This window comes from Dendrobates tinctorius, unplaced genomic scaffold, assembly GCF_039654945.1.
Source record: "Dendrobates tinctorius isolate UK_male_01 unplaced genomic scaffold, ASM3965494v1 ptg000135l, whole genome shotgun sequence".
In the NCBI taxonomy this organism is placed as follows: domain Eukaryota; kingdom Metazoa; phylum Chordata; class Amphibia; order Anura; family Dendrobatidae; genus Dendrobates; species Dendrobates tinctorius.
The window spans coordinates 10,472,921-10,496,007 of record NW_027361803.1 but is presented as its reverse complement, the minus strand read 5'-3'; the positions used below and the strand labels follow the sequence as shown (position 1 = coordinate 10,496,007).

At 45.1% G+C, this 23,087-nt stretch overlaps 1 protein-coding gene and 1 long non-coding RNA gene across 3 annotated transcripts in view; one reads left to right on the top strand and one right to left on the bottom strand.

The window, feature by feature from the left end:
* Positions 1–23,087, top strand: part of ADAMTS12 (ADAM metallopeptidase with thrombospondin type 1 motif 12) — a 609,414-nt gene that overhangs the window by 288,922 nt on the left and 297,405 nt on the right. Inside the window, exon 5 of the mRNA XM_073543900.1 lies at positions 22,079–22,108. Coding sequence (XP_073400001.1) covers positions 22,079–22,108 — 30 coding nt within the window. The remainder of the gene's footprint in view (positions 1–22,078; positions 22,109–23,087) is intronic.
* The window catches only part of LOC141048385 (uncharacterized), a 33,801-nt gene continuing 11,080 nt past the window's right edge, over positions 367–23,087 (bottom strand). The window contains exons 1-3 of one of the 2 annotated variants that reach the window (XR_012220045.1): positions 3,042–3,231; positions 1,861–2,384; positions 367–689 (exon numbers count right to left, since the gene is read on the bottom strand). This is a non-coding gene — a long non-coding RNA (uncharacterized lncRNA). Of the gene's footprint in view, positions 690–1,860; positions 2,385–3,041; positions 3,232–23,087 lie in introns of those variants that run through there. The other variant, XR_012220044.1, reaches the window with a different exon arrangement.

The following is a 23,087-nucleotide window of genomic DNA, read 5'->3' as shown; positions in this document are numbered from 1 at the left end:
AGAGATCCTGGCATGTCTCTCTCTCAGCTACAGCTCACATTTTGGCTGGTCGCTCACCAGCAGCACACTGAACTCTGCTCCATCTAGCAGACTGACAAAAAGCAATGCAGGTGCAGAGCTAGGACTTAACCCTGCCCTACCTGGCTGTGCTACGCTATCTATCTATCTATCTATAATTATCTATCTATCATCTATCTTTCTTTCTACAGGTTTGTCTATTTTATATGTGCTCGCCTGTTTTTTATTCTTTTTTTTTCCTTTTTGTGGGCGGAGTTTCATAATTCGATATGTTTTCAGCTGATTCATCAATCGAGACTTTTTAAAAAGTCACAAAATTCCACGCCACTCTCCTCCAGTTACCTGTTTGTGAAGCTTTATGCATGTTTTTCAAAAGTCACATCTTTTGTGACATTTTATTTTAATATTTGACTTTTTGCTTTAAAAAAAAGTAGCAGCAATGGCAAACGACAGAAAAGAAGCCCTTTTTTTTTTCTTTGCACAAAATTCTTGAACCTTTTGCGCCAGTCTTAAAAATTTGGTGCAATAAACATCAGAGAATACCTCAAGACAAAAAAAAAGTAAAACGCAGAGGAAGAATCTGTGCCATTGTGATCGTGCAGGAGATCTAGAAGGTGCAGTGAGGATGGGGCAGCCAGTATCTGTCCAGTGTCCGTCCCCAGCAGATGGACCTGTAGATTGAAATGACAATGAGAGATAAATAAAGGAGCATCAACCTGTCATACACTTATAGAATCTGCTTTCTGTACAGAAGTCATTTTGATTTTCTCTCATTGGCTTGTCCTTTATAGCTGCACACGCCTGACAGATTTCCTATTATACCATAAATACTAACAGTAATACTGACCGCTTGGGTGAACATTTCCATTTCACATAAACCCTTAGTGCATAAAAAATGTCAGATGTATGATTAACATCAATTAACCACATCAGCGGGCGCTGAGATTGCACTGCTTTTTGAAATAAACATAGTTAAAAGCTTAATTTGCATATGCAGCAATGTATTTTAATCATCGTACACCAAGGAACATCGGAAATGGCCACTGTTATAATATACTGGGCTTAAATAAGTACTGAAAATATCAACAAGTGAGAGGAAACTTTGTAATATATCTTATTAGAGAAATGTGCTTTTTTTTCTCCACTTATGAGCCACTTCTACCCGCGCTTCCTGAGTGTATCATTCAGTTGCTCTTTCTTAAGATGACTGTAAAATCACTGAGTGATCAGATTACATTTTTTCTAAGTCTAGGAAGAGAGGAAGAGGAATAGAGATTCAGACTCCTGTTGAAGCTTTCTCATACGTGTTTTATCTAATCTCTGAGTTGGATTCACAGCAGCACTGCTTAGCATTGCTGAATAATGTTCGCTACAAGGCTGCTTTCTATTAAGTCTTTTATTTTAACCCAGAGCAGGATTCACAACAGCACTGATGTATAATGGACTCCATGCTGCTGCTTTCTATTAAGTCTTTTACTTCACCTCAGAGCAGTATTCACAGCAGCACTGTTGGGCAATAGTCTCCATGCTGACACTTTTTATTACATGCTGTTGGGTTGCACTGGCAGGAGGAGCCATAAGTCATGTCATCCATGTCTACGCGTACTTGACAAGCAACCTGTTGAGGTCACTAGTCTGTGAACAAGTTGAGGGGGGAAGGGGTAGTAACAGAGCCTTTTTTCATGGATCATATTTTAATCAGTCCTAAATTAGCATTTTCTCTCCTGCATCTGGTGGGGGCATGTGTGTCTTTGCTTTGTTAGTTGTTGTTGTGTCTTGTGAAAAGGGAGGATTTGCTGCTGTAACCAAATCCTAGCTTATGAAAGATTGGAGATCACTTACCATGTGGAATTGTGATGTCTTGCTCACCCTGCTGGATTTGAGGAACTAGTTTAAGGACTGCTGTTGCATCTTCATTGGCGTCAGATTACCTGGTAGCGTGCGTCCCTGGCTTTGTTCCTTTTGCTGCAGCCACATTGTTCTGCCTTCTTCCATGTATGACGCTGTGTGGATTCCAGCATACGGCTAAACCCTTCATCCACTCCCAGTAACAAGACTGTATGGGTGCTTAAGTCTATATTTATTGGGATGATGTGAACAACAATGGTAGATGATAACGGATGATATAGTGGAGGAGATTGGTGGACACAATTGTGGATGAGATCGGAGATTGATGAAGACACTTGTGGATGAGATCGGAGATTGATGAACACAATAGTGGATGAGATCGGAGATTGATGAACACAATAGTGGATGAGATCGGAGATTGATGAACACAATAGTGGATGAGATCGGAGATTGATGAACACAATAGTGGATGAGATCGGAGATTGATGAACACAATAGTGGATGAGATCGGGTAAAAACTATAAAGAAACAGAGAGTACAATACATCAGTACTGGCAGATAACAACAGCAGTAATACAGGGTGCTATTATAACAGTAGATTGCATTATTACAGAGGTTGAGTAATACAACACACAATGCAGTGAACAGATATCTAAGCAACTTAGGCTTCCAGCATTACACTACCTGAACAAGAATACATCTAACTAAATGCAGTGCAAGAGCATTACAACGAGCTGGAAATACATTGCACATATCATGGGGGCTGCATTATGGCAGAGGCAGGAATCTGATGTCTAACAATTGATGAACACAATAGTGGATGAGATCGGAGATTGATGAACTCAATAATGGATGAGATTGGGTAAAAACTATAAAGAAGCAGAGAGTACAATACATCAGTACTGGCAGATAACAACCACAGCAGTAATACAGGGTGCTATTATAACAGTAGCAGGCATTATTACAGAGGTTGAGTAATACACAATGTAGTGAAGAGATATCTAAGCAACTTAGGCAGCCAGCATTACACTAACTGAACAAGAATACATCTAACTACATGCAGTGCAAGAGCATTACAATGAGCTGGAAATACATTGCACATATCATGGGTGCTGCATTATGGCTAGCTAACACAGATACATAGCACATATCACATAACTGCATTAAACCCTCACCGGAATCCGCTTGACAGAAGCAGTGATTTTGCAGAGAGCAGGACACATGTGAGTTGCTCAGAGATCCGGGAGAAAATGGCTACAAGTTTCCAAGCCCAGGAAACCTGAAGGGGCGGTTCTAAACAGAACAACTATTAAAGGGAAAGAATTCTAAATCCATGAACAGAAAAGAGAAGGGCAACTATGACATCTAATGGCCATAGATGGAACAACACTTAAGAAATGTCTTGCTGCATATAAATGGGCAGAATACACATAGCAGACTGTAAGGATTCATATCTACATTTGGTGGAATTTTCTCGCTGTCCCAATAAAGGTCTTTTCAATTGTTCACCGGTCTGTTGTCTCTGTCTACTCTGTCACTCACACCATCACACTTCTAGACTGGTAAATATTATGCAAGAGTTGCCAAAAATTAGAAGGAAGGACTGCAATACACCCTCAAAGACAGGTTGAGGAGGGCCTTAGAAAACATTTTTTTCCCATTTTTAAGGGGTGAGACTCCTAGACTGGTAACGCACATGCACTAAGTGCAAGGCCTGAAAAACATTTAGCCCTTGGGAGTATACATATTGAGAATTGTAGAGGTAGCCGTAATACACACCCTGTAAAAATTATGAAGGAGGGCATCATACACACCCTACAAAAATGAAGAGCGAAGGCCTCCTGATGACTCTTTAAAAATTATGAGTGAAGGCCACCTGTTTACCCTTTAAAAGTTATGAGCAAGGGCCACCTGGTAACCCTCTAAAAATTATGAGTGAGTGCCGCATGATGACCCTCTAAAAATTTGGATGGATCGAGCAACGAGCGTAACAGTGATCCTCGATGCTCAATCGAGTTTCCAGTCTACTCAAGCACCCCGATGCGCGATCGAGTTTTGAGCAGCTCGCTTCACCACTAGTATCAATTGCTGAGGACTGTCAGACTTTAATATTTTCTTTTAAAATAGAATATTGAAATATGTCGCTAAAGAGAATTGTTGGTTTTGTATAGCATGCAGCTGTTACATAATGAAATGGGGTTATTTTTTACTATTTTTATGATCTTCACTTCCTGTTAGAAAATTAAAATATAATTAAAGTGAATCTGTCAATATAATTTTAATCCATCACCAACAATGCATTGACTCCTACAAAGCCGCCCAGCATGTCCTTATCAAAGAAATTCATTTAAGTAGTCTTGCAAAGCTCACTTTTTAATAGCATTACACCACATACGTAAGTCGCCTACACGAGGCAGCAGGGCAGCAAACACAGGCATTCATGTCACCATGTAAACATAAAGAAATCTTTTCTCTGGGACTGAACTGATCAGCTCTCTCCTCCCTTAACCTCTTCACGATCCGGTGTCTTTGTCCTGCATCTGTCTCCAGCAGAAGCCTCCCCCCATTGCTCTGCGTATTATTAATGCGCTGCCAATAGAGATGAGCAAATCTGACGAAATTTGCCAGGAAATTTTCTTGTAAAAGCCACTGATTGTGTTATGATCTCTCTCCAAGGCCTCAGATTAAAACCTTTTTTATTTTTTAACCCCTAGATTTATTATTTTCACCACGCCCCTCACCTGTCATGGTGTAACAGCTCCCGATGTGGTCTTCCGCTCGCTCATTTACGCCCTCCGGATTCAAACTACCATCTTCGGTGTTCTTTGCCTTTCGGCATCTCCAGTGCTCAGTTGTTCTCACAAGACATTTTAATGTCACCTGAGACCATGGGTATTGCAGAGTGGAAGAAGAAGTGAAAATCGGAATCACAGGAAGAAAGCGAGCAAGCAAAGGGCTGGCAGCCCTGGGTTTTTTATATTTTTTAACCCCTTTCCAGCCCTAAAATGAATCAGCAGGCCGCCATTTTGCTTGACTTGACTGGATCGAATGAAATAAAACGTGGGCTTGGTGAGCCAAATTTTTTTAAAATTCAAAGCAAATTCAGTTTATTTCAAATCAATTCACTCATCTCTGCCTACCACCTATCCAGCTAGACAGCCCACAAAAGGGCCCCACTGATCAGAATACGTGTTCATATGCCGACATATCGCTACACTCTGATAGAGCTACTATACGGCTGGTAGTGCATTGGTCCAGGGCAACAGGCAGGCAGGGACCACAGAAAGTTCAACGTAAACAGTGTCTTTATTTGCAGACTCACCTACAGGAGTAGTATCGGATCGCAGTCAAGTTTCCATATACTCAGTCTGTATTCAAAAACTTGCCGTGGGCAATGGCACCGCCATCTCTATTGGGTGCGTCAGGCACCTTGAAGCCCCTGGCTCTGTGTTAACGCCACATAGACCTGAGTTGCACAGAGTCTGCTGCTCTGCAGCTTGCAAGCTTCAAAACTGTCAGATTTAAATAGAATCATGGCCACAGAGCCACTTCCAAAACCCGGAGTGCAGAGAAGGATAGGCGCCACTACCAAACCTGCAAATCCCTCTAAAAATAAAAGCCCTTAACAGGTTTTCCTAAAAATCTGACTTAGTCACTACTTGGACCATTCTTTCTCTTATTTTGCCTTGTGACTCACAGGCATCCTGCTCTGAACACAAGGCTCTCCAGCGGGTTTGATAGGACTTTGTCTACATATCAACCACTGCATATGATCCCCCTCACTGCTTCACAGGCTGCACTTTGAGATGGTGCAACACATTCTGACATCAAGGTGGTGCAGCTCATTCTGATGGAGCCTGTTTGGCAACACATGGAGGTGGTACATCTCATTCTGAGGGAGCCTGTACGGCAGCACTTGGAGATGATGCAACTCATTCTGATGGAGCCTTTATGGTGGCATTTGGAGATGGTGCAGCTCATTCTGATGGAACCTGTATGGAAGCACATGGAGGTGGTGTATCTCATTCTGATGGAGCCTGTTTGGCAACACATGGAGGTGGTACATCTCATTCGGAGGGAGCCTGTACGGCAGCACATGGAGGTGGTGTAGCCCATTCTGATGGAGCCTGTATGGCAGCACATGGAGGTGGTGTAGCCCATTCTGATGGAGCCTGTATGGCGGCACTTGAGTTGGTGCATCTCATTCTGATGGAGCCTGTATGGCGGCACTTGTAGGTGGTACTGTGAGCAGGTTGGCGGATGCAGCAACGGACAACAGGCAGAGCAAGGGTTAATGTTAATTTTACTTAAACAGGGGGATACTCCACGCAGGGAGAAGGGAGAGGCAGGGGTATGGCAAATGATATGAGCACAATGGATGTGCAAGGTGAGGTAACAATAGTAATAACTATAGCAACTGTTCATGAAGGGTTAACTTATCCGTCTGACAGCTTCCTGACCGCGGAGCCCTAGGTTCAAACGGTGGTGCCAACGCAATTAGCGCGTGATGATTCCGGTGTCGTCCTGAGGCATTGATGATCCCGGCGGTGGCGGAGTCCTGGGTCCAGGGTTCGTCGTGCGTAGTGCAGTGCAGTCTCCAACACTGCGGGAGCTTAATGTATCTTGACAGAAGTATGCAGGTGAAGAGGAGCACAGTTCTAGGTGAGTCATCCGGTCTTTCTTAGGCGGCACGCGCGCGACTACTGACCCTGAGTGTCCGGCACCTTCAGTTGCGGGAGCCAACGGGCACATGGCATGTCTCTGATTACAGTCACTGTACCTGGCCGCAGGAAATCTGTAGCGTGGGCCTGCGCTATCATGGTGCTCAGAGAAAAGAGCACAAAACTTCTCTTGCTGCGCTCTGCGTCTTCCTGCCAAGTCTTTCCGCTCTTTTCTGCGCCCAGGTTCTTTTATCTTAGCCATGCCCCCTATTGTCAAGTGCAAAGGTCGGTCCGAGTTACTAAGCTTTCCCCCGGACAAAAGAGACAGCCCCGATAGTTCCAGAGCCGGCACAAGAGAGGTACCTCCAGTCCAGTCCTTCTTACAGTACATCTCATTTTGATGGAGCCTGTACTGTAGCACATGGAGGTGGTGCAGCCCATTCTGATGGAGCCTGGAAGGCGGCAAAGATGGTGCAGCTCTATTCGTAGCCATGTGTATGGGTCCTATCCCACAAATACATGGACTACACTCCCTGACAGAAGTTCTGTCGCTTATCCATGTATGTAAATAAAAGCTTATAACCTGACATTAAATTCATCCATTGGTTGTATAAATTATTCTTTTTAAAGCTGAGACCCTCCGAAATGTGGTTTAGGTTAAGAAAATAAATTGGCATCAATGCAGATTTATTGATCATTTAATGGACACAGAATGGTAAGATTTTGGCAAGACAAAAGTTTTGTCGCCTGGTCATATAATGCACCCAATCCTAGTTTACATCCTCACTTGTGCTCAGTAAATGATCAGTTATTTAGTGGATGTGTATAAAAAGAAACCCAGCACCCCAGACCTTCACTTGAGCTGCAACTTGAGCTCTGACAACATGCCAAAAGTCCACCCTGCGACCAAAGCCTGGATTATCAAGAGGCTGAAGATAAGATCCACTGCAGAGGTGGCTGGCACCTTTATTGTGTCTCAGCGTCAAGTACAAAGAATTAAAAAAAAGATTCGAAGAGACTGGAGATGTGTTTGACAAGCCCAGGTCCGTCAGACCCCACAAGACAACTGCTCAGAAGGAATGTTTGTTGGTTAGAAAATCCAAAGCAAGCCCCTCTTCCACTGCAGCAGAGCTCCAACAGGCCTGGTCACCTCAAGTCCCTGTGTCAACTAGAACAGTATGTAGGATTCTGTCTCGAAATGGCCTCCATGTTCGAATCAGTGCCCAGAAGCCAGCACTAAACAAAAGGCAAATAAAAAACGTGTGGCATTTGCAAAGTCCCACAGCCTGCTAAACAGTTGGATGCTGGAAAAGTGGCAGAAGGTGAATTTCTCTGATGAATCTTCAGTAGAATTACACCACAGCCGCCACAAATACTGCAGGAGACCTACTGGAGCCCGTATGGATCCAAACTACACCCAGAAAACAGTTACATTTGGTGGTGGAAAGATCATGGTCCGAGGTTACATTCAGTAAGGGGGTGTGCGAAACATTTGCAAGGTGGAAGGCAATATCAATAGCCTAAAATATCAAGAAGTATTAGCTACCTCTTATATTCCAAATCATAAAAGGGGTCAAATTCTGCAGCAGGATGGTGCTCCATCTCATACATCCAGCTCTACAACAAAGTTCCTCCAGGCAAAAAAGATCAAGGTGCTCAAGGACTGGCCAGTCCAGTCACCAGACATGAACATCATTGAGCATGTTTGGGGTAGGATGAAAGAGGAAGCTTGGAAGACAAAACCAAAGAATCTAGATGAACTCTGGGAGGCATGTAAGACTACATTCTGTGCTATTCCTGATGACTTCATTAATAAATTGTATGAATCATTGTTGAACCGCATGGATGCAGTCCTTCAAGCTCATGGAAGTCACACAAAATATGAAATATGACTCTAATATCACCACAACTTCATTCACCAATGTTATGCAACATATATTTGTATTTAAAGTTATTTATTTGTTTGAATATCACATTACTTTCTGTGGCCGACAAAACTTTTGTATTGTCAAAATCTGACCATTCTGTGTCCATTAAATGATCAATATTTCTGCATTGATGACAATTTATTTTCTTAACCTAAACCACATTTCGGAGCGTTTCAGCTTTCAAAAGAATAATTTATACAACCAATGGATGAATTTAACGTCAAGTTATAAGCTTTTATTTACATAACATGGATAAGCAACATCACTTCCGTCAGGGAGTGTATGTAACAAATGCCGTCTCTTAGGCCTGTTTCACACATCCGTATTTTACCATAAGTCAAAATCCGCCGCTGAGTTGCATTACCGGCGGATCTTGACGGATGGCCATCCGTTGGATCCGTTTTTTTGCGTATCCGCCAAAATTTTGGCGTCCGCCGACATGCCTGGATGGACAATGCAGTAGAATTCTGCAGTGCGCAGGCGCCGGACCTCTCCTAACGCCTGCGCACTGCAGGACTCTGCTTTGCCCTCAACAGGGCAGAGCAGTGCACTTGCGCCGCAGCCATTATAGGACGGGAGAAGAGGACGTCATCGCATGAAGAAGGGAGGCGTCGGACCGGACCGCAACGCCCACCGGACCGGACCGCCCACCCCGGTGAGTATAATATAACGTGTTTTTCTTCTCTTTCAGGTTACATCGGAGGCTTATCTAAAGCATTACAGAATGCTGTAGATAAGCCCCCGATGTCTATGCCAGCAGCCGCAAGCCGAAAAAAAGGGTGACAGATTCCCTTTAAAATTCTTCCTTTGACAGATCCATTAAAACAACGGTCCGGTGCTAAACGTTGTGGTCAGTACAGGAACGGATCCGTTGTCCGCCATTTTAGCGGAGTTTAACTGACGAAAAAAACTGATGTGTGAAACAGGCTTAATCTATTTTCTGCACACACGGTTATCAGTCATATTTATTACAGCTTTTCTCCACTTTATAAATAATAACATTATAATTCTTATCACTGAAATGAAAATAATGAAATAGCAGACAACTAATTAAAATTGCATTTGATGCCAGAGGGAAGCAAACACAATTGCGAGAGCATGAAATGTGTTCTCTGCAGGTTTCAGTAGTATAAATGAATTATATTTTGTGTTGTTGAATGATAGATGATTAGATACAGTAATTCCCCCTCCATCTAACTACTAGATCTGGATTGTTATTGCGAGGTCTGCGCTAACCAGAGCAAAGATGCAGTAAAATTACAACTTATCTGTGACTTTGCATTGATGTCGCAGAACAATCACCATTTTAACATGACCTGGAAGCAGTTTCTAAATTTCCTTTGATCACATCTAGATGCCAAGATCCCAGTATTACCTGTATTGTGTGCAAAGTACTGGCAGTGGGCAGGCAGTCCGGAAAGTCTGTGAGGAGCAGCTTCAGCCAATAGCTGCCAAGCAGGAAGTCTGTGAGGAGCAGCTTCAGCCAATAGCTGCAGAGCAGGAAGTCTGTGAGGAGCAGCTTCAGCCAATAGCTGCCGAGCAGGAAGTCTGTGAGGAGCAGCTTCAGCCAATAGCTGCAGAGCAGGAAGTCTGTGAGGAGCAGCTTCAGCCAATAGCTGCAGTGCAGGAAGTCTGTGAGGAGCAGCTTCAGCCAATAGCTGCAGAGCAGGAAGTCTGTGAGGAGCAGCTTCAGCCAATAGCTGCCGAGCAGGAAGTCTGTGAGGAGCAGCTTCAGCCAATAGCTGCAGAGCAGGAAGTCTGTGAGGAGCAGCTTCAGCCAATAGCTGCAGTGCAGGAAGTCTGTGAGGAGCAGCTTCAGCCAATAGCTGCAGAGCAGGAAGTCTGTGAGGAGCAGCTTCAATCAATAGCTGCAGAGCAGGAAGTCAATGAGTCACTGTTTCAGTCAATAGCTGCACAGAAAAAAAATCTGTGAGTCGCAGTTTCACTCAATAGCTGCAGAGCAGGGTTTGATGTCAGAGCACATGGGCATCATTTTGACAGTAACATAGCAGTAACTGCCATTTTTTGAGGTGATATTGCATAGTTGGGGGACCAGAGAGTAAGTGGTTATGTCCGTGATATATTTTATGAGCGCAGTTCCTCCATTCTACTAAGTATGAAAAATGGAGTCGTACATTAAATGTTTCTGGTGTTACATCTGTATTGTCTTCACTTTATAGACTTCCTACACTTTCTGCATTGCTGGTACAGGCTCCATTGTTATATGAAACGCCACCTCTGTTATCTGTTATATAGGCACCATCCTGGTCGCTCTTCTCTGAACTTGCTTCACTTTTTCAATGTCTTTTTTAAAATGTGGTGCCCAAAACTGGACACAGTATTCCAGATGAGGCCTGACCAAGGAGGAGTAGAATGGGATAATTACTTCACGCGATCTAGACTCTATGCTATTCTTAATACATCCTAGAGGTGGTTTTGCCTTTTTTGCTGCTGAATCACACTGTTGACTCATGTGAAGTCTGTGATTAGTATACCCAAGTCTTTTTCACACGTGCTGTTGCTTAGTTCTATTCCTCCCATTCTGTAGATATTCCTCCCATTCTGCAGATGTAATTACCCATATAGTCAGAAAGATATTTCTGCATAGTATATGGTCACAAGTTTGTGAACCTGCCAATTGTTAAGTTTTTGAGTTTCAGTCACATCTGTTACAAGCAGATCCATAAAATGAAGCACACAGTGATGCGAGCACTATAGACATACTGTAGATGGGGTCATACTGAAGAGCTCAGTGACCTTGAACATGGTGCTATCATAGGATGCCAACTGTGCCCACTTGTCAATTCACTTGTAGCTTTATTTTTATGTTATGCAATGTAATGAAGATTGATTTTAAATAGCAGATGATGAGGGTGGGTAAAATTTCTGTTACAGAAAGTTTCCCCAGCCAAACATGCTGAAAGGTTTTCATACACATGAACTGAACCCATATATATTAGCTGAACATCAGCCTGGTCAGTTTTGACTACCATTAAATATATGGAGACCTTCTGGATCTCCCGAACTGATTACCCCAGAGGAAAGAAGGATTGGGCATGTAAATTTTAACATGACTTATCCTTTGTTGTCATGGGAGGTAAGTCCCCACCAGAGGAGTCTAAGGAGCCCATAAATATTAGATAAAAGTCTATATGGGGGGCCTCACAATTGTGTCTATTGCCCTATCTTTTTGTTCTGCAAGTAGTTACCCACCTCTCCTTATAGAGAACACCTGAACATTTTGCTGAGTTTTATGTGTATAGGTTAGTCAGGAGATATAGCTTACAAGATATCTAAAATAAATAGTCACGTTTTCTCCCCACTGAGAACACATGCACACTTAATAAAACTGATTGTGCATGTTCCTTTTTGGAAGAGAAGGGAAGCAGGGAATTAACAATCGCTGTTGCAGAGGGTGAGACCACAACAGGGCCCGTGTGCCAACCACAACGACTACTTCAGCTGGATGTGCGTCCGAGGAGTGAAAGTTCATGGAATCCAGACAACAGATCCTTTAGCTGTAGCAGGGGGATCCAACCCAGCTGGCAACCGATCTCCAAAACTTCATAGGCGATCCATCCATGGCTCCAGTACCTCAGCCTAGATCCTCAATGCCACTATCCCAACTATGTGACTAACCATGTGGCTTCTTTGTCTCCCTCCCTCTTCAACATTTGCTTTTAGCTCAGAAAGTGAAGAATATTCCAGATGCCCATTGCTTGGGACGGCCTGTGAGACCACCTCTAGTGACGGCTTCATTGGGTCTACAATCCTCTTGAACACAATGGGACTAGTGCCTGGGAGAACAATGGAATGATTGAGTTCCTTGATTACTAATCTTGTGTCTGGCCTTATGTACACATAAGATCTAGCCTGCATGTTTTCCAATAATATAGACGTAAGCGGTGCTCCATGCTGAAAAAAGTCTGCATCCCTTAGAGCTGTGGACTCCGCTCTATGTACGTTGGTCCAATAGTCTTTAGTAAGTGGCCAGCTCTTTACACATGTGATATGCATTATTTCTGGGGAGTTTCTTTTGAGGAGTGGAAATGTCTGATGTCACTGTATGCAGACATTTGAATGCTATATTGGAAGGTTACCGTCATGTTTACACTATAAACGTCCATGTAAGAAATCCCTTAAAAAGCTATTGGGTCTGAATATCTGACTGTACTAGTTGAAGACATCTTTCAGCTGCATCGGAGAATTATAGGAAGGGCAACTGCCCTGTGTAGTAGTAGAAGCGCTTTCATAAAAATTTTTTATACATGGCTTGCAATTGCTTATGTTTATTATTTAAGCAGCAAGTAGTGGTGGGTGAATCTGTAGATGTTCAGGTCAGGCGGGTTTGGCCAAACATCTAAAACAAAGGTTGGTTGGGGTACCAGAACAGTACCTGAACCCAAACCCAGACCCTTTTCAGATGAATGGGGGGCCCGAACATCCGTTGTTTGCCACTCTGTCACTGCATGACAACATTGCAAAACACGAGCTCCGATCAGCAAAAAGATCATCACAGCCAGTCAGACAGCTGCTGTTTGAATGCTGTCAGATGACAGCATGAGCCAGCAGCTGTGACAGGTGGTAAAAAGGTTATCGCCTGTCACAGGCGTCAGCTGATGAGAGTACTACTCCCACCAGCCAATGCCTGCTGTCGCTGATAACAGCAAGAGCAGGTACCGCTGATGGGAGTATTCATCAGCCCTTTGCTTGTGCTATAAATAAATTAATAATTAAAAAAAGGAATGGGGTGTTTCTATTTTTGATAACCAGCACAGGCAAAACTGACAGCTGTGGGCTGCAACCCTCAGCTGTCAGCTTTACCATGGCTGTTTATCAAGAACAGAGGGGTCCCCACGCCATTTTTTACATTATTTAAATAAATAATTTAAAAAAATGGGGTGGGGTCCCTTCCATTTTTGACAACCAGCCAAGCTAAAGCAAACATCTGTGGGCTGGTATTCTCAGACTCGTAAGGGGCCATGGACATTACCTAAAAACAGCAGCCTGCAGCTGCTTTACCCAGCTCTTCCTACATGCCTTAGTGCAGTGGCAAGTGGGGTAATGGTTGTGGGGCTGATGTCAGCTATTTTGTGCCACCTGATATCAAGCTCACATGTTGGTAACATAAAGGTGCCGCCATTACTAACCCCATAGTTAGGCTGGTTTCACATTAGCGCATTTTCAGCGTGCGCACGGCCGGGGGTAGCTCCGCCCCCGATCCGGCTCTCTGCCCGGCGTGCCCGCCCCTTCCTTGTAGCGCCGCCTCCTAGCGGACAGCGGCGCCTGCGATCGGCGCACCCTATCTTTAGCATAGGGTGCGCCGATCGTGCGCAGGCCGTGCGCTAGTTGCGCTTTGACCTGCGCTGCGCACTTTTGACGGTGCGCCGTGCGCGCCAAAATCAAACTTTTCGGATTTTGGCGCGCACGGCGCACCGTCAAAAGTGCGCAGCGCAGGTCAAAGCGCAACTAGCGCACGGCCTGCGCACGATCGGCGCACCCTATGCTAAAGATAGGGTGCGCCGATCGCAGGCGCCGCTGTCCGCTAGGAGGCGGCGCTACAAGGAAGGGGCGGGCACGCCGGGCAGAGAGCCGGCTCGGGGGCGGAGCTACCCCCGGCCGTGCGCGCGCTGAAAATGCGCTAATGTGAAACCAGCCTTAGATTGCAAAAAAGCACAATCAGAATAAAATCCTTTAATTGAAATAATGACACAGACTCCTTTATTTGAAATAAAAATAAACAAGCACATATTCACCTTATGCCTGATCCACTGAAGCCCATGTCACCTCTACATGACCGAAAATAACAAACAACCATAATACTCACCTTTACGATGATGTCAGCTTTGTATTGTCAGCTGACATCAAGCCCAGGGGTTAGTAATTAAGAGGGGTCTATAAGACACCCCCATTTACTAGCCTCCTTACCTTAGATTGCAAAAAAGACACAGCCAGAATCTTGACATGCCATGGCAGCATAGGAAAAACCCAATGTTTGGGTTGCCAAACCAGAACAGTAAAACAGACTTCCTGGAGAGTTCCGTGTTCAGTACGGACACCGAACTTTACAGTTCAGGTTCGCCCATCTCTACCAGTGAGTGGATGTTCTGTTTGGCACTCATTCTAGTGGCCTTTCCTGATGTAAATCTGCAGTTGTTGAATTTTTTCAGTATTGTTTCATCGTTTTGGTAGTTTTTCATTGTTTAATGTATTATATTTAGGGCATCACAGTGTCATTGAAGGACGGCCAATGGTGAGCGGGGGTGCAAAATTGCAATTATAGGGTGTCAGCAGTCAGGATTCGAACCCACCAACTCTTCCCTCTGAGCTATTCAGCTCGCTGGACAATTCCTTGCTAAATCAGATACTAGTACCTGTGTTGTTCCTGATGTCTACAATCTAAGTTCCTGATGGCTCCATCCCAAGTTCCTGATAGGCTCACCCTGTGATCTCCTGATTGAGCACCCTGATTAAACCTGGTATTGCACTTCCTTCATTGCGAGAATATTGTGCTCCAGCCTTAAGTCTAGCATCTTCCCACCTGCTGCTTATCCTGAAGATCCTACTGCTGCTCCATGTACTGACCTCTGGCTATATCCTGACTCTGTTACCTGCTTATCCTTCCAACTACACTGCCGCTCCATTACTGACCTCTGGCTATATCCTGACGATGCTACCTGTCAGTGCTGCCCCTAATGTTTGCAATATCACTTCTCCAACTCAAGTCAGTCCTTAATCCCAGCCTCCGCAGCAAAGTACGGTAAATCATAGGCCTTGATATGGCCAGATTACCAACCTTAGGCTGGGATCACACATGCGAGAAACTCGGACTAGTCTCGCATCTTAATACACGGCACTTCCGCCGGTACTCGGGAGCGGAGCGTGCGGCTGCATAGAAAGACATGGAGCCACACTCTCCGCTCCCGAGTGTCGGTGGCAGTGTCGGGTATTAAGATGCGAGACTCATCCGAGTTTCTTGCATGTGTGATCCCGGCCTTACCCTTAGTGTAGCCCTCTTATGAGAAGTTGTCCCTTTTTATTAATATTGAATTAAACTGCTGTAAATAGTTGGAGGGTCCTTTTTTATCTGTGTTTAGCTCACGTTTTAGAACCTGTTAATAATTGATCATATGAGTTTATGGGGGGGCATATATATAACAATGAGGGACATATATACCAGTTTGGTGGACATAAATAACAGGATGGAGACATACATACCAGGATGGGGGACAAATGTTGTACTAGCAGGTACGCAGGACGCAGTGACGAGGCGCGAGACAGTTTAGTGCTTTTAGTAATAACGCTTATAGGCCTAGAGGAAATTGTCCTCAGTCGTTGCCTGACCATCCAAAGAGTTGCCCTCGCAGGGGCTCAATACAAACAAACACAAACAGAGTAGAACACGAATACGTCCGGCGAAAGCCGGTCACTATAGGGCCGCGGAATGGCCGACTACGGGTCCTTAACTATATAGTCAACTTAGCCGTCCTGACGTCCCTCGGCGTTCTGGACGGTGGTTCTTCGGCGTAGCAGCCGCTGGGCCCAGCTGCTGAAGAGTTGACGTAGTCTTCGAGCGTTCCAACGCTCTGGTGACACAGGGGCACCACAGGCCCCGGAGGAGTCCTTGGAAGGATGGGCCGTAGCCCCCGGACTGGGGCAAACGGCAGCGATGTGGGGTGGCGATTGGCAAGCCACCTGTGCAGCTAACAGCTGCAACAGGGAATCCGCGGCGAGCAATGGCCCAGCCCTTGCCGCGGACCGGAGTGGGACAATGGTGGCCGCCGACGGCACTGGACTTGCCGCGGTCACGGGTGAGAGCAGGGCGGATGCGGGTGGCAGGAGACAGGCCGCAGCCGCGGGCAGGGATGAGGCGGCAATGGCCGCAAGTGACCGCGGCCAGGCCGCAGCCGCAGGCAGGGATGAGGCGGCAATAGCCGTGAGTTGAAGCGGGACAGCGGCTCTCGGACGGTCGTCTGGGCGCCGTCCCTCTGATGTCCTAGGGGAACGTCTCTCCTGGCTCTGGTTGGTCGCTTTAGCTCCCGGTCGGTCTCCTGCTGCTTCTGTCCGAGTCTGCTGAGTCACCGTGATTAGCGTTCCCCGCCCCTTTTATACTGACTCCTCCCCCTGCCCACCTGTCCATCTCAACAGTCCGTCCCTGAACTCTGTCCCCCGGGAACAGTTTCCCACGGAACCTAGGTGACGGTCCCCTTGATTCCGGCCCAGACACTCGGCGTGGGCCCTTCTTCCCACACTTACATACCAGGATGGCAGAAATATATACCAGGATGGGGAACAGGCATACCAGGATGGGGGACATACATACCAGGATGGCAGAAATATATACCAGGATGGGCAACATATATACCAGGATGGGGGACATACATACCAGGATAGCAGACATATATACCAGGATGGGGGACATACATACCAGGATGGCAGAAATATATACCAGGATGGGGAACATGCATACCAGCATGGGGGACATACATACCAGGATGGGGGACATGCATACCAGGATGGGGGACATATATACCAGAATGGGGGACATTCATACCAGGATGGGGGACATACAGTGGGGAAAAAAAGTATTTAGTCAGTCAGCAATAGTGCAAGTTCCACCACTTAAAAAGATGAGAGGCGTCTGTAATTTACATCATAGGTAGACCTCAACTATGGGAGACAAACTGAGAAAAAAAAATCCAGAAAATCACATTGTCTGTTTTTTTTTCATTTTATTTGCATATTATGGTGGAAAATAAGTATTTGGTCAGAAACAAAATTTCATCTCAATACTTTGTGATATATCCTTTGTTGGCAATGACAGAGGTCAAACGTTTTCTGTAAGTCTTCACAAGGTTGCCACACACTGTTGTTGGTATGTTGGCCCATTCCTCCATGCAGATCTCCTCTAGAGCAGTGATGTTTTTGGCTTTTCGCTTGGCAACACGGACTTTCAACTCCCTCCAAAGGTTTTCTATAGGGTTGAGATCTGGAGACTGGCTAGGCCACTCCAGGACCTTGAAATGCTTCTTACGAAGCCACTCCTTCGTTGCCCTGGCGGTGTGCTTTGGATCATTGTCATGTTGAAAGACCCAGCCACGTTTCATCTTCAATGCCCTTGCTGATGGAAGGAGGTTTGCACGCAAAATCTCACGATACATAGCCCCATTCATTCTTTCATGTACCCGGATCAGTCGTCCTGGCCCCTTTGCAGAGAAACAGCCCCAAAGCATGATGTTTCCACCACCATGCTTTACAGTAGGTATGGTGTTTGATGGATGCAACTCAGTATTCTTTTTCCTCCAAACACGACAAGTTGTGTTTCTACCAAACAGTTCCAGTTTGGTTTCATCAGACCATAGGACATTCTCCCAAAACTCCTCTGGATCATCCAAATGCTCTCTAGCAAACTTCAGACGGGCCCGGACATGTACAGGCTTAAGCAGTGGGACACGTCTGGCACTGCAGGATCTGAGTCCATGCTGGCGTAGTGTGTTACTTATGGTAGGCCTTGTTACATTGGTCCCAGCTCTCTGCAGTTCATTCACTAGGTCCCCCCGCGTGGTTCTGGGATTTTTGCTCACCGTTCTTGTGATCATTCTGACCCCACGGGGTGGGATTTTGCGTGGAGCACCAGATCGAGGGAGATTATCAGTGGTCTTGTATGTCTTCCATTTTCTAATTATTGCTCCCACAGTTGATTTCTTCACTCCAAGCTGGTTGGCTATTGCAGATTCAGTCTTCCCAGCCTGGTGCAGGGCTACAATTTTGTTTCTGGTGTCCTTTGACAGCTCTTTGGTCTTCACCATAGTGGAGTTTGGAGTCAGACTGTTTGAGGGTGTGCACAGGTGTCTTTTTATACTGATAACAAGTTTAAACAGGTGCCATTACTACAGGTAATGAGTGGAGGAAAGAGGAGACTCTTAAAGAAGAAGTTACAGGTCTGTGAGAGCCAGAAATCTTGATTGCTTGTTTCTGACCAAATACTTATTTTCCACCATAATATGCAAATAAAATGAAAAAAAACCAGACAATGTGATTTTCTGGATTTTTTTTTCTCAGTTTGTCTCCCATAGTTGAGGTCTACCTATGATGTAAATTACAGACGCCTCTCATCTTTTTAAGTGGTGGAACTTGCACTATTGCTGACTGACTAAATACTTTTTTTCCCCACTGTATATACCAGAATGGGGGACATTCATACCAGGATGGGGGTTATGTATACCAGGATGGGCGATATGTATACCAGGATGGGGGACATGCATACCAGGATGGGGGACATGCATACCGCAGGATGGGGGACATATATACCAGGATGGGGGACATGTATACCAGGATGGGGGACATGCATACCGCAGGATGGGGGACATACATACCAGGAAGGAGGAGTTATATACCAGGATGAGGGACATATATACCAGGATGGGGGACATTCATACCAGGATGGGGGACATAAATACCAGGATGGGGGACATGCATACCAGGATGGGGGACATACAGTACATACCAGGATGGGACCATAAATACCAGGAAGGGGGACATATATACCAGGATGGGGGATATGTATACCAGGATGGGGGACATACATACCAGGATGGGGGACATACATACCAGGATGGGGGATATGTATACCAGGATGGAGGACATACAGTGGGGAAAAAAAGTATTTAGTCAGTCAGCAATAGTGCAAGTTCCACCACTTAAAAAGATGAGAGGCGTCTGTAATTTACATCATAGGTAGACCTCAACTATGGGAGACAAACTGAGAAAAAAAAATCCAGAAAATCACATTGTCTGTTTTTTTTTCATTTTATTTGCATATTATGGTGGAAAATAAGTATTTGGTCAGAAACAAAATTTCATCTCAATACTTTGTGATATATCCTTTGTTGGCAATGACAGAGGTCAAACGTTTTCTGTAAGTCTTCACAAGGTTGCCACACACTGTTGTTGGTATGTTGGCCCATTCCTCCATGCAGATCTCCTCTAGAGCAGTGATGTTTTTGGCTTTTCGCTTGGCAACACGGACTTTCAACTCCCTCCAAAGGTTTTCTATAGGGTTGAGATCTGGAGACTGGCTAGGCCACTCCAGGACCTTGAAATGCTTCTTACGAAGCCACTCCTTCGTTGCCCTGGCGGTGTGCTTTGGATCATTGTCATGTTGAAAGACCCAGCCACGTTTCATATTCAATGTTCAATGCCCTTGCTGATGGAAGGAGGTTTGCACTCAAAATCTCACGATACATGGCCCCATTCATTCTTTCATGTACCCGGATCAGTCGTCCTGGCCCCTTTGCAGAGAAACAGCCCCAAAGCATGATGTTTCCACCACCGTGCTTTACAGTAGGTATGGTGTTTGATGGATGCAACTCAGTATTGCTTTTCCTCCAAACACGACAAGTTGTGTTTCTACCAAACAGTTCCAGTTTGGTTTCATCAGACCATAGGACATTCTCCCAAAACTCCTCTGGATCATCCAAATGCTCTCTAGCAAACTTCAGACGGGCCCGGACATGTACAGGCTTAAGCAGTGGGACACGTCTGGCACTGCAGGATCTGAGTCCATGGTGGCGTAGTGTGTTACTTATGGTAGGCCTTGTTAAATTGGTCCCAGCTCTCTGCAGTTCATTCACTAGGTCCCCCCGCGTGGTTCTGGGATTTTTGCTCACCGTTCTTATGATCATTCTGACCGCACGGGGTGGGATTTTGCGTGGAGCACCGGATCGAGGGAGATTATCAGTGGTCTTGTATGTCTTCCATTTTCTAATTATTGCTCCCACAGTTGATTTCTTCACTCCAAGCTGGTTGGCTATTGCAGATGCAGTCTTCCCAGCCTGGTGCAGGGCTACAATTTTGTTTCTGGTGTCCTTTGACAGCTCTTTGGTCTTCCCCATAGTGGAGTTTGGAGTCAGACTGTTTGAGGGTGTGCACAGGTGTCTTTTTATACTGATAACAAGTTTAAACAGGTGCCATTACTACAGGTAATGAGTGGAGGAAAGAGGAGACTCTTAAAGAAGAAGTTACAGGTCTGTGAGAGCCAGAAATCTTGATTGCTTGTTTCTGACCAAATACTTATTTTCCACCATAATATGCAAATAAAATGAAAAAAAAACAGACAATGTGATTTTCTGGATTTTTTTTTCTCAGTTTGTCTCCCATAGTTGAGGTCTACCTATGATGTAAATTACAGACGCCTCTCATCTTTTTAAGTGGTGGAACTTGCACTATTGCTGACTGACTAAATACTTTTTTTCCCCACTGTATATACCAGGACTAGATTAAGGCCCGATGCTATCGCTTCGGGAGGATAGTGATGTAGCGTTGACCATGTGGTGTGCAAGATTTCGCCAACGCCTTCTTGAATATCGCGGGATTTTGCCGATCCAAGATGGCGTCGCCGCAAGAACATGTCGCCGGCGTGGACAACGTCTGGATCCAGGATGGTGCCGGCGGAAGAAGATGTCGGGGATCGTGCCGATGCCGACGGCGATCGTGGAGCAGCGGCGATGATGGCGTGAGTATGAGAGACGGAGTGAGAGAAAGGGTCGTATGTGTAGTGAAGGGGGGGACGTGAGTGGAGATGGTGAAAGGTGAGAGGAGTGTGTGTTGAGGAGGTGTGTGTGTTGAGGAGGAGTGTGTGTTGAGGGTTAACATGGCAAGAGGTGTGTGGTGACGGCTGGCATGGTGAGGAAGGTGTGTGTTAGGAAGGTATATGGTGTCGGGGAGTGTGCGGGGGGCAGAAGAGGCACAGTGCTACCGCCAAAGGCAGCTTCTGTCTGGATGTGACGTCACCAAGTTACAACCAGACAGAAGCTGCGTTACAACCGGACGGAAGCTGCTTAGCGCATTTATTATTATAGATGGGGGACATATATACCAGGATGGCGGACATACATACCAGGATGGCGGACATACATACCAGGATGGGGGACATTAGTACAGGATGAACACACATGTCTTTATAGGATTTCAAATGCTACAAGGTCCCATACATCTGACCAAGATGCAGGGAGAGCCCATGTCAAATTTTTGCAGTGGGACCTATCCATTACATCGGAGACAGGCTGAGCTCATTATAAATTAAATAATAAGAAAATAACTATATCTATACCATGGAGAATGACATATCCTTGGAGATACCTTATATCTGGGGTTGCAGACAACAATTATCATAATTTTTAGTTTTACTGTATAATATTGTCACTGGTTCCTGCTGCTGCCGATGATTATACCTTCAGGCTCAGATTTATTGATATGAGCTCGGTGTTTGTGCGCAGTTAAGACTGTAGTAAAATAATTATGTTAAGGGCCATTAACCTTTATCTCCCCATCGATCCTGGAAGGATTATATTGATTTACACACAGTAAAACATTCTCTCTATAATGTCCTGCAGTCAGTCACCAGAAGTGTTAGTTGGATTCTGCCAGCGCTAACGAACATTTCACTTTGGCCAGAATAAAATCTGAAGTTAAGATCGAGACTCAATATTTAATGGGATTTGTGAAATTAGAAAAAATTAGCTGTTTTCTTCCAGAACTAGCTCCACTCGTGTTCTCTGGCTGCATCTGGTACTGCAGCTCATTTTCTGTTTATGTAAATATTGAAGGATGGCCACCAGGCAGGTCCTCAAGAGGAGATATGTGTCATCAAGGGTGGTTAACCTCTATGATGTGAACCTGGAAAGCAGGCTCCAACACAGATGGTTAATAGGGCGTAGCAAGGTCCAGGTTTAAGGAGCAGTCAGAGAGATGGGTGGGACTGGCTGCTCCCAAATCTCCATCCTTGGGTGTGGTACAGCCTATATAAAGAAGCTAGGCTGTCTTAGCAGTATCTGTGTGTGGAGTATGAAGGAACTTGGTTGTATTGCTCAGACTTCACCAGAGGCTTAGATTGGAAGACAGTTAGCTAAACGGGTGGGGTATATACTGATCATTGATTATTTGTTACCATTGTGCCCAAAAAAAGGGCTATTTTCTGTTCATGTGGACTTTGCTGAAGTTTATGACGGTTAATAAACTTCCAAAATACTTTGCACCAGAACCAAAGAGGCCATAATAGACAGATAATAGTCTGAAATAGGCAGCACTGTAAAGACACTTACAAAAAAAGCAGATTTCAATATCCCATATGTGGTGATGTTTTGGCTCAGAAAGTAATAATCCTTTCTCAGCTGAAATATTGAATAATAAAGTCTGCTTTTTTTTGGAAGTATGTTTTAAATTATTGCTGGCAGAGGAAAGAAAAGGGGAAGGGAAAGTAAAGGACTGAAGACTAGTAGTGGAGATCCGGTGAGCTACAGCGGACTAAGGACCTCAGATAATAATAAATATCTTTTTGGGGATATTTTTGGATTTAGACTGCCTTTAATGTGTCTACCAGACTGAGCCAATGTGTGTTTGTGTGTCTTTAACGGAAACATTGATAAAGTCCTGGGATTACAGCAGCCTCTGGGCTAAGTCAGTATGCATGGAGAGATGGCGGGTGGAGGAGTGATGCATGTCATGTGATATAGCGGGCTACCAGAAAGTGACCATGACCGAGCTGCGGCTCTGATGTATCTGTATCGTGTCGGACAATCTTTGTCTTAGTGATTTAGGGGGAAGCAAATTCTTACAGGCGAAACGAGGGTGG